We start from the raw sequence: 10,000 nt of genomic DNA, 5'->3' as shown, positions 1-10,000 counted from the left end.
GGTTTGTCCTTATAACTCCTCTCACAATTTATAAGCTAAGGTATTTGCAAATAACTTGTAGATGTGCATAGTGCAAGGATTTTGATTCTTAACAGCTTTTCATTTTCTTTGATGTTTTGAATGTTGAGAGGTTATTTGAACTTCATCAAATTTGGGGAAATATTTTACACACAGAACTCTTGGTTTGTCTGTCTACCTCCTGGCACAGTTTCACCATAAGTGAAGACCCTTTATTCATATTATGCAAAGAAAGTATGTCTCAGCCTGATACTACCTGAAGCAAATTTCTACAAATTATGACTTAAGAAAACACCCTTTGTAAGCATTTTCACGGGCGTATTATGTATTGTTGGCAGTACTCTTGTTGTCTAGTGTCGTCAACTATCGTGCATTTTAAATTTTCAACTTTTTCTCCAGAACCTCTGGACTAATTTCAACCAAACTTACTACAAGCTACAAAGCATCTTTGGGTGAAGTGGATTCAAGTTTGTTCAAATAAAGGTCAATGCCCTCTTTCAAGGGGAGATAATTAAAGAAAGGCAAGAATAGAGTGGGGGGTCATTTAAAAATCTTCTTCACAAGAACCACTAGGTCAGAAAAGATAAAACTTATATGTGTCTTGATTCAAGTTTGTACAAATCATGGCCCCCTGGGGTAGGATGGCCTTAAATTAAGGACCAAAAATTTACAGAAAAATTAAATATTAATTTTAGAAACTTATCACGAAGTAAAATTAAAAAGCAGAAAATTCATTAATCTAAATATAGGCATCTTACATGATACAGCCGAGGACATGAAATACATTTCACTTGTGATTTGCTTTTATGATTGGGTTTGATATAAGCTTGGGTTCGATATTTTAAGTGGTGATTATAGCCAAATGTGGTCTGTGTCGTTTATCAAGATGTTTCAGTGCAGTTAGTTTTATAGAGATTGTCTTTTCTTCAATACTGGTCAAAGTAAATAAAATACAATCTATGAGAAAATGCTTAACTATAACAATATTTTGACACTGTGGAAAGTTTTGTACATTCCCATTTTGTAAACAGGAAATGTTGACATCTTGTTTGACCACTTTTCCCACTTAGATACTTATGTATCATGATTTTCTTGCATATTCTAATGAAAGTTTCAACTTGCCTCTATAATTAAGTCCATGGGTCATTATTTGAATAAACTTGAATCTACACTTGATGAGGAGGCTGTAGCCTGAGGTTTGCAATTCCAAATTCAATTTTTAAGTAAACCAACTTCATTTTCACTCTATAGTAATTATTTTTCCCTTGCAAAGGGACTTGCCCCTTTATATGTTGAAACTTGAAAGCCCTCTACTTATGGCTACTCTTGCTGATTTTATTGAAATTGGCCTGGTGGTTCCCGAGAATTATCTCCCCTCCTCACCCATGGATGGTACGTGCTAGGTTTGGTTGAATTTCTGTGGAGTTAAAGGTTAACAACAATGAGGACAGACAAATTTTAGCTAGAAAAGCTCACAGGGGCTAACCCGAACTCTGTGATACCATTGGGCCCGAACTCTGTGATACCATAAATATAGATACTATATTTATGGTATCACAGAGTTCAGGCCCAAAACGGGCTTAGCCCCGGTGGAAAAGCTGAGGTAAGAAGTGCTGTAAGCTTTTATTTGGTATTTTTATATTACAGGTGGTGGGTTTGCACATGGTGGGACAGGCTGTAGATGAAATGCTACAAGGATTTGCTGTCGCCATAAAAATGGGAGCCACCAAGGCTCAGTTTGATGAAACAGTGGCCATTCATCCTACGTCAGCTGAAGAGCTGGTAACCCTCCGATAAAAAGTAGCAGCAGTTTTCTACCTCAACAACCACGAGTTGTTAATATCAGCGAGAACTTTGTGTATCTGTCAGACATGCATTGATTCACTTTTCATCCTTCTTTACACAATGTTACTATTGAAGGACAAAGTCTGCCATAGCTTATTTTATTACATCATTACATTCTAATGAGTTCTAATCAATTTGCAATGTACATTAAAGACATCATTTATATCATATCAATTTTCACTGTGATATACATGTAAATATATAAATCTATTGTAATTATATTTTCTAATAAAAACACAAAATTATCATTGATTTCCTATTGTACACTACATGTATAAGCACTTTGTATAGTAGTGCAAAACGGGGCACATAAATGTCTATGTTTTGTAATAGATACAATTTGCTGCAAAAATCTAAACCCATATCAAAATGTAAAAAAAACCAACATTCTTTTGGCTAAATGCAGACCTACACGTCTATGGTTGTTGGTGGATTATTTGTATTGGAAAGCGACAATGTCACTGCACTCGGTGTCAGAGCGATTCATGCCTGAAAAGGAAGAAAAATTGAATAGAATGGACAACCATGGGGTCCCAGCTGAGCCAGTGGCCCTTTTCACAAAAAATCTTATGATTAAGATGAAAATTGGAAAATGCTGTAATTTCCTCATAATTCATCACCAATATAGTTCAGAATAAACAAAACAAGTTTATATAGATATGATATAACTCATCCTGCCTAATTGAAGACCTGCAGGTAAACGGAAGACCTACACATTTGTAGGTTATATACATTAAAACTAATATGGTTTTCTGATTAAGCATGTTTCAAGTATTTAGTAAACACAAAAAAAGTTGGATAAAAATAAGTTTTATAATGTACTTTTAAGGAGGAATTATACATCGTCATAATGGCTGACTTCCTTTTGGAACTTGGATGAAAATATAAATATCAGCAACACATGTCTATTCTTTTCATGATATAAGAGTCGACTGCTGATCTGTGTTTCATGTGTTTAAGACACTTTTTCCCCCAGATTATACTAAAAAACTAAATAAGTTAAATTTTAGACTTGAATTTCAAAATATTGTACGTATCCTCCAATTTCCATTCATATCAGATTCCTCTGGTGTGTTCCTATTTTTTGTCTCAGACGACCTACATGTAGCACAATAATGATAACTCGTGTAAATGTGTCACATCAGCTGTTCAATAATTAATTATTTCTTTGAAAATAAAAGATAAAAAAACCCATATGAAATATGTAAAAGATATGAATAATTAATGAATGAAAGAGTAATTAATTATGTAACAAATCGATTTATTTTCCATATTCAGTCGAATAGTGTTTATATTTTCCCTTATTATGAGCTTTCAAATTATAATTTAAAACTTACCAAACTTTTTTGATATGATTAAATCTTTTGGTTACGAGAAATGCTGGTTACCTGGGCTTCATGACCATGCGCTGTGCTAGTCATCAGAGGTTCAGAGCTAATTAATCAGATACTTTTTCCAATTCTTACTCCTGCTTTTATGATTTGATGTTGACCAACGTCCAGTCTCGGTTTAGTCTTGTGCGAGATAATATATATGTCGTGCTCACGAGATAATAAGTTGGGTGCAAGAGATATTATATAGGGCGCGTGAGGTATTTTGTCATGCGCACGAGATATTATGTCTTGCGCACGATATATTGTGTCGTGCGCACATCATATTTTAAAAAAAAAAATTTCATATCCTAACTATACCACCGTAATACCATTACCCTTCCTAAAGGAACTTCTTTACATTTCTTGTGAAAATATAAGTACTGACTCAATGAATTTGACGGCTAACAAAATTAAGCACAATAAGCCAACACGTTATTAACTTAGTAAACTGCTGCAGGCAGAGAGTGGGGGTGGATATTATGACGCATCCTGGCAGCCTTGACGACAGCGAGTCAGTGATAGAACAATCACGGTGTTACTACAACACACAATGTAAAGCAACAAATTACACGCGGAGAATATTTTTAGAATTTACCAGTACGAGTACTTCCCTCTTTTTTGTACAACTAGAAGGTACACAAGACTTGCCTTCTTTTGTTTTAGAAGAACTCTTCGCCTTATGATTGGTCACTTTCTGTCCACCGCTTGGTCTACCCACAATGGCATCATCAGTAGCTCTCTCATTCTTTACCAGAAAGTAAGTCTCCACGGACGCCATGCCGCGCAGTTCAGTAAGGCCTCGTGACTCTATTTTAAAACCCTTCTCACAAATTGCACTGCATCATAAAAAGAACACATACGTCATTGGTACAACAAATCTTACCAGGAATATTTACAAGTTTATGAACTAAAGAAAATTATAAACATCAAAACGAAATTTCTTGCATTAACTTTAAAACCCTCCCCAGAATTAACACAATTACTTGTAAGTTGTGGGGCTTATGTGAATTTTGCCAGGTTCTCCGTGGCTCTCCAACTTCGATGCCATAACTGCTGTTTCTCCCATGACAATGAACCTCGGCAGGCGAGATGTAACAACTCCACAAACCAACGATCCCGTGTGAATACCAATGCGGAGCTGAACAAAAGATGTGTTATCAATTACCAGATATACCTGCTTGTCTTCCTAACTTAATATAGCATCCTCGCCCATGGCTTCTCGCGCAACGTTACCCTGTGTGATTGGGCGAGAATGGTACATCATATATGTACGTATATAAACTGAAGATATACATCGTCAAATTCTTTCAGGCGAGAAACGTTAGCAATGCAGATGTTACCTGAATTTTTTCCCCATAAAGGGGACAAGCGATTTCATTTCCGAGTACAAGCATTCCCAAGGCAGTATTCGCAACCCTTTCAGCATGGTGAGTCTGTGATTCTGGGGTTCCAGAAACCACAAAGTATGCATCGCCGATCGATTCAACCTGAAAGACGTGAAGGGTATTGCTGAAATCCAGCTCGACGGTAAATAGTTGTCAAAAGTTATTGAAAGAAATTGGTAAAGGTAATCTTACCCGATACGTGTCATGGACTCGGGTAAGTTGGTCAAATTTCTTGTAGAGAGAGCTCAGAACTGCTATGACGTCACTCGGCTTGCAGTTAGCCACCAACTGAATGAACCCGACGACGTCACAAAACAGTGCAGTCACCTCTGGGTAAAAATCTGTAATAAATGACAACTCCCATTAACAGTATGTTGAATGAAGGTATTGATGAAATAAATCTTCCCGCGTTAAAATGAGTTATCTGGTTCACGTTGGCTATATAAATGTTTTGAATATACTACATCGGGTATTCTATCCTTTGACAGGAGCGAGCAAGAACAATAGGAATATTGCTTTACATATTGATAAATCCTACTACAAGTAATATTGAAAATGTCACCTGCTCCAGGGATTTCTCCTTTTCGGATTGACACAGCTAGAGGGCGAGGCAGAAAGGCGTGATACAGACGATCGTTCCAATGACTTTCATTTTCTAGGTCACGCTGAACCCGAATCCATTTAATTCTCACGTTCCCTTTTTCTTTCTCATTGCCAGCGTCTTTTTCGTCATCGCCCACACTGTTCATCATGTCGCCTGCGTTGACGAGCAAATTGTTGTCGAGGAAAAAATGACCATAATACTGTCCTGATGCAACTCTATAAAAAGCAAATATTCAAATACGTTTTTAAGTATTTTAGTGGCTGGAAAGGAAAATACGGTTGGGAAAGGTTGCCCAGTACCTAAAAGCCATATCTGACAACAGGAAGTCCCTGGTGGCGTCCCACATCGGAAGGTCAGCTAGCTTCATTGTTCTTGCTTCAAGGTCTTCCCAGGTTCGAATATAGGGTGAAGCCACGAAAAAGACAAACCCTTTATCTCTTAAATGAAACATTTGCCCTGTCATAACAAAAGAAAATTTGTGTTTAATGAGTCCAAAACTTTACTGTTATAAGAATTTGACGTACTTGACCATCGGAATCGGCTTGGATAAAGAGTACCTTTGATTAAGAGTGGGGGTCGTTTAGTCCACGTTTTCTGCATTCTTTCCCGACGCATTTCTAGAATGAAAGGCGACCTGATGAAACGTTGTATGTTATCGAAGGTCAGATCTGTACATCGGGGGTATCGCAAGAGAAAGTAGTCCTTCATTTCAGAGGAGCGATTCCGAATGGACGGCATTAGCTGTTGGATGCTGATTCCAGATTGGTGGACTTTCATTGAGGGATTAAAGATAACATGGTATGGGAATACCTCGATGAACATACGTGGATTAATCGAGATTTCTTCTGGATAGTTCGGTACGAATCCACGACTAAGTAAACTTATCTTGGCTATTGCTCGCCATTTTGCCCGGCTACTTTTATATTTTGCGACGGGTAATGCCTCCTCTCCAAATTCCTTTCTGATTTCGTTCAATTTCCTTTGGACAGCTTCTACATCCTACAGAAAATATATTCAATTACAAATATACTAGCACAATATAAAGTCATGCTTGTACATAGGTACACGAAATAAATTCTGATTCAAACACGTCTGCAACAATACCTCATGAAGTATCTGTTGTTCGCCATGTTTCTTAGTCTGAGCGATGAAAGTGGGTGGGGGATCACTCATCTTATCCAATATCTGTTTGGCAACAATGCTAAAAGTCACGTGTTCTCTTACGCCATGGTGATTGGATGATACAGTTTCTTCTGTGGTCGAGATGATGTCAATGTACAGTTCCATCCTGTACAAGGACTTTGCAGCCTCTCTGATAAATCCTGATTCAATGAAAGATTTCTTTTATTTGTTACATCAATTTTCTATCTTGATATTGAACTAAACAAAGTATAAAAACCGCCAATCTTATGCATTACCCATAACAATTCGTTGATATCCTGGTCTGTATGAAAAATAATGGAGGATCATTCGATCTGCTACTGAATCGTCATCACACCGGAAGTGTGGCATGACGTAGTCTTGATATTCCTCCTTGAGATAGGACTGCACATAATCCAGATTCTGCAGAAATTCCAGCACGTTGTTAGCAAGGTTGCGAATAAGTTCTTCATAACCATGGTGACGGAGGTGTTCGAATAGAAATTCTCCAAACATTTCCATAAAAGGGTCTTTCTGTAGATCTACAGATCGTACACAAAATATCATATATAGCTATGTTGTACTGTAGTGTCTGTTTTTCGTGATGTATTTCTTTGTTCAATTCAGATTTCAGCCAATGAAAATCATAAGGCATATTCGTTAATTTCCCTACAGCATTTTTTGCTCATTTCGGAAGTCGTATGTGTGATAAATAAGCGTCATCTTAGTGCGTGCTTTATGTATTTCTTGTTATTAGAAATATTTCACGGGGATGCCCTCGTTCAATTTTGCCTTAATTTAGTATCATCATACATATCAACTTGTCCAAACATGGAAGAAAACATTGATTGACAAGCATCAATAAAAACACCCTAAAAGACAAATATAGTGAATTAGAATTAATATAAAAAACATGAATAAAAAATCGGAAATACTGCCTTTTTTAATTCATTAAGAATCAAATGTTTAAACTAGTAACGCGACAGAGAGTGGTAGGTTTGATAACATCTTAAATATCCTTCGTAATTGCTGACTTTTAAACTTTGGTAAAATAATACCTGTAATCCAAATTGACTAAAGTTAAAAGGAAAACTTACTTTATTCGATCAATTTAAACAAAAATGGAATTCGAACCCTTGAAATTGATAAACAAAAAACCACAAAAAAATAAAAATAAAACCCCAACTACATACAATATAGAATGTATAAGGATGAACTTAAATTCGAAAAATATTTAAATTTCCTACCCAGAAAACATGCTACCACTTATTGTAAATTTCGAAACTGTAATCACCGTTTACCTATCGAAAGTGGACGCTGGCAAAACAAGACTTTGTAATAAATGCTTGTAAAATTGGTGATGAATTGCATTGCCTGTTTAATCTAAAAAGTAAAGACCACGTTTTCGTGTATGCTGCAGGATCGCTAAATAACCTCCAAGTTCAAGTTTATTTACATGTATTTGCTCAAACCACATTATACAGTATATGGTGCATGAGGTACATTAGATAAACATACAGTTGAGTACGAATAAGATAAGAGTATATACAAATATACATTATACATGTAGTGAAAAAATATTTACATCTCCGATGTCGAGAAATGTTGTTTTGAAATATAAAATCCGATGCTTTAAAAAAAAAATTTCAAACAATATTTCATAACCGAGCATGGTATCCTGCATCAGCCATGAAAACAAAAACTTTATTTCTATTCTACCACGACTCAGAAATATACTGCTGATCGTTTACCAATATACAGGTACGAATTAGGTCACTGTGACGTCATAGCAGACTAGCCTACACGTTTTTTGTTGACGAAAAAGGTGAGCGGTAGGGTATACTTCATTTATTTTGAAAAAAAAATATTTCATTTATTTAGTTTGACGTTGACGGATTATATGAACTCCTTTGAATACACAGTTCAAGAAACCTACACATACTTGGAAGAGTTAACTTGTTAATGCATCGACGTATTTGTTTGCATGAGTATCGATCGCGGAATGCAGACGATTAATTTATATTGAGTGACAAATGTTCTTCAGTCAATTAAAAATTTGTTTTGCAACTTATATTGATTGATAGTTGTACAGTGTATTACATGTAGCAGAACACAAAGTGCAAGCAAGATGTGTATCCATTTTCTCATAATCAGTGTATTACGTATGAAGGTACATCGTAGAATAACGACCACGGCATTCCTTTGATGTTTGCAATAACCGTTGTAGAATCGGTGTTAATTTGGCTCTCCTTACGAATCCGCGTTATTACGCCTTTCGTTCGAAATATTATGCGTTTTAAACCCGGATTTATTTAAAACTATCGTTCTTTTTATTGTTAATTTCAAAATAATCATCGAAAATCTTTGAAGAATTACAATCCGCCATACTATATGTCAGTGTCATCTCATATATTATCATATTAGAATTCCTTACCAAGTTCTTTGATAGCAGCGTCGATGATTTTATTAGTGAGGTTATCATCGTATCTGTCTTCAGTAGTAAAAACTTCGTTCACATCATTCTGTTTTCTATTATCAAACAGAATTTTATATAAATTCATGTTGTTTTGTTTCAAAGAAATTAAAATTCACTGCTATATGAACAATACTTTCTAAGTTGAAAAGGAACTTACGCAATGACTGCCCATCGATTTTCACCAAATCTCTCGACAATAAATTTTTTCAGAGTTTCATTCAGTTGCCCGTACTGGTGAAAAAGCAATAATAATAATAATAATAAAAATGAAATCATCATGCACACATCTCTGTAATAAAATATCGGGAGAAAATCTCCATTAAAAGATTCTTTTAAGAAATCGGCGAAATTACTCTAAAACGGTGCACGTAGTATAACATGAAATAGGAATTCTACTTTAATGAATAACTTACCATATTGAAAATGTGTCCTCTCTAAGAGTGGTGAATCAGTAACTTCCTAGGAGTCCTTTGCTGAAATACATGTTAAAAATCGCGACTTTGTGGCCACATTCTTCTGAAGCTGTGAAAGTGTCCAGGACGCCAAGTCACCTTATGGTGATCCAGATTACATTAGGGATTGTTAAAACTTCGCATCAAACGATCAGAGATATTTATAGTGTCATAGCGTATACGCTCGTCGATTTAATCCTATTTAATACGTGTAAACCTGGAATTAGTCAGCATGAAAACATTTTTTTTTTTTTTAAAAACCCAAATTTTTAGTACCCTTCTTTAAATTTAACACAAATAATTCTTCATATCGTAAAATAAAGCATGTTGCCAAGTAAGGATCATCTGTTGAAGGTGACGGACGTAATATATGTACAGACTGTAGCATGTTTGAATTGGCTATAAATTCCGAAAATGGTTACGTTGCAACCAGAGAATGGTATCAAAAGTAGAAAAACTTATAATAAATTGTACTCCATAGGTCAATCGTCTTCTAGAAGCCCTAAAACCAACACTGTTCTTATACCCAAAACTACACTGTCAGGCACTAAACACCAACAACACTCTTATACCCAAAAGTACACTATGTCAAGCACTAAAAACCAACACCGCTCTTATACCCAAAAGTACACTATGTCAAGCACTAAAAACCAACAACACTCTTATACCCAAAAGTACACTATGTCAAGCACTAAAAACCAACAACA

At 35.7% G+C, this 10,000-nt stretch overlaps 2 protein-coding genes across 2 annotated transcripts in view; one reads left to right on the top strand and one right to left on the bottom strand.

Annotated features, from left to right (window-relative positions):
• The window catches only part of LOC125659501 (glutathione reductase, mitochondrial-like), a 12,858-nt gene extending 10,747 nt beyond the window's left edge, over nucleotides 1–2,111 (top strand). Inside the window, exon 11 of the mRNA XM_056148517.1 lies at nucleotides 1,666–2,111. Coding sequence (XP_056004492.1) covers nucleotides 1,666–1,815 — 150 coding nt within the window. The 3' untranslated portion in view covers nucleotides 1,816–2,111. The remainder of the gene's footprint in view (nucleotides 1–1,665) is intronic.
• LOC125659498 (guanylate cyclase soluble subunit beta-2-like) overlaps nucleotides 2,102–10,000 on the bottom strand; it is a 15,847-nt gene continuing 7,948 nt past the window's right edge. Inside the window, exons 3-15 of the mRNA XM_056148516.1 lie at nucleotides 9,255–10,000; nucleotides 8,999–9,072; nucleotides 8,800–8,894; nucleotides 6,644–6,907; nucleotides 6,330–6,547; nucleotides 5,783–6,224; nucleotides 5,525–5,681; nucleotides 5,184–5,440; nucleotides 4,814–4,962; nucleotides 4,577–4,723; nucleotides 4,220–4,374; nucleotides 3,885–4,072; nucleotides 2,102–2,352 (exon numbers count right to left, since the gene is read on the bottom strand). The exon at nucleotides 9,255–10,000 is cut by the window's right edge and continues 6,099 nt beyond it. Of these exons, the coding sequence (XP_056004491.1) occupies nucleotides 2,297–2,352; nucleotides 3,885–4,072; nucleotides 4,220–4,374; nucleotides 4,577–4,723; nucleotides 4,814–4,962; nucleotides 5,184–5,440; nucleotides 5,525–5,681; nucleotides 5,783–6,224; nucleotides 6,330–6,547; nucleotides 6,644–6,907; nucleotides 8,800–8,894; nucleotides 8,999–9,072; nucleotides 9,255–9,257 (2,205 nt within the window). The 5' untranslated portion in view covers nucleotides 9,258–10,000 and the 3' untranslated portion in view covers nucleotides 2,102–2,296. The remainder of the gene's footprint in view (nucleotides 2,353–3,884; nucleotides 4,073–4,219; nucleotides 4,375–4,576; nucleotides 4,724–4,813; nucleotides 4,963–5,183; nucleotides 5,441–5,524; nucleotides 5,682–5,782; nucleotides 6,225–6,329; nucleotides 6,548–6,643; nucleotides 6,908–8,799; nucleotides 8,895–8,998; nucleotides 9,073–9,254) is intronic.

Source organism: Ostrea edulis, chromosome 9, assembly GCF_947568905.1.
Source record: "Ostrea edulis chromosome 9, xbOstEdul1.1, whole genome shotgun sequence".
NCBI lineage: Eukaryota > Metazoa > Mollusca > Bivalvia > Ostreida > Ostreidae > Ostrea > Ostrea edulis.
This window is presented reverse-complemented; position numbering and strand designations above follow the sequence as displayed.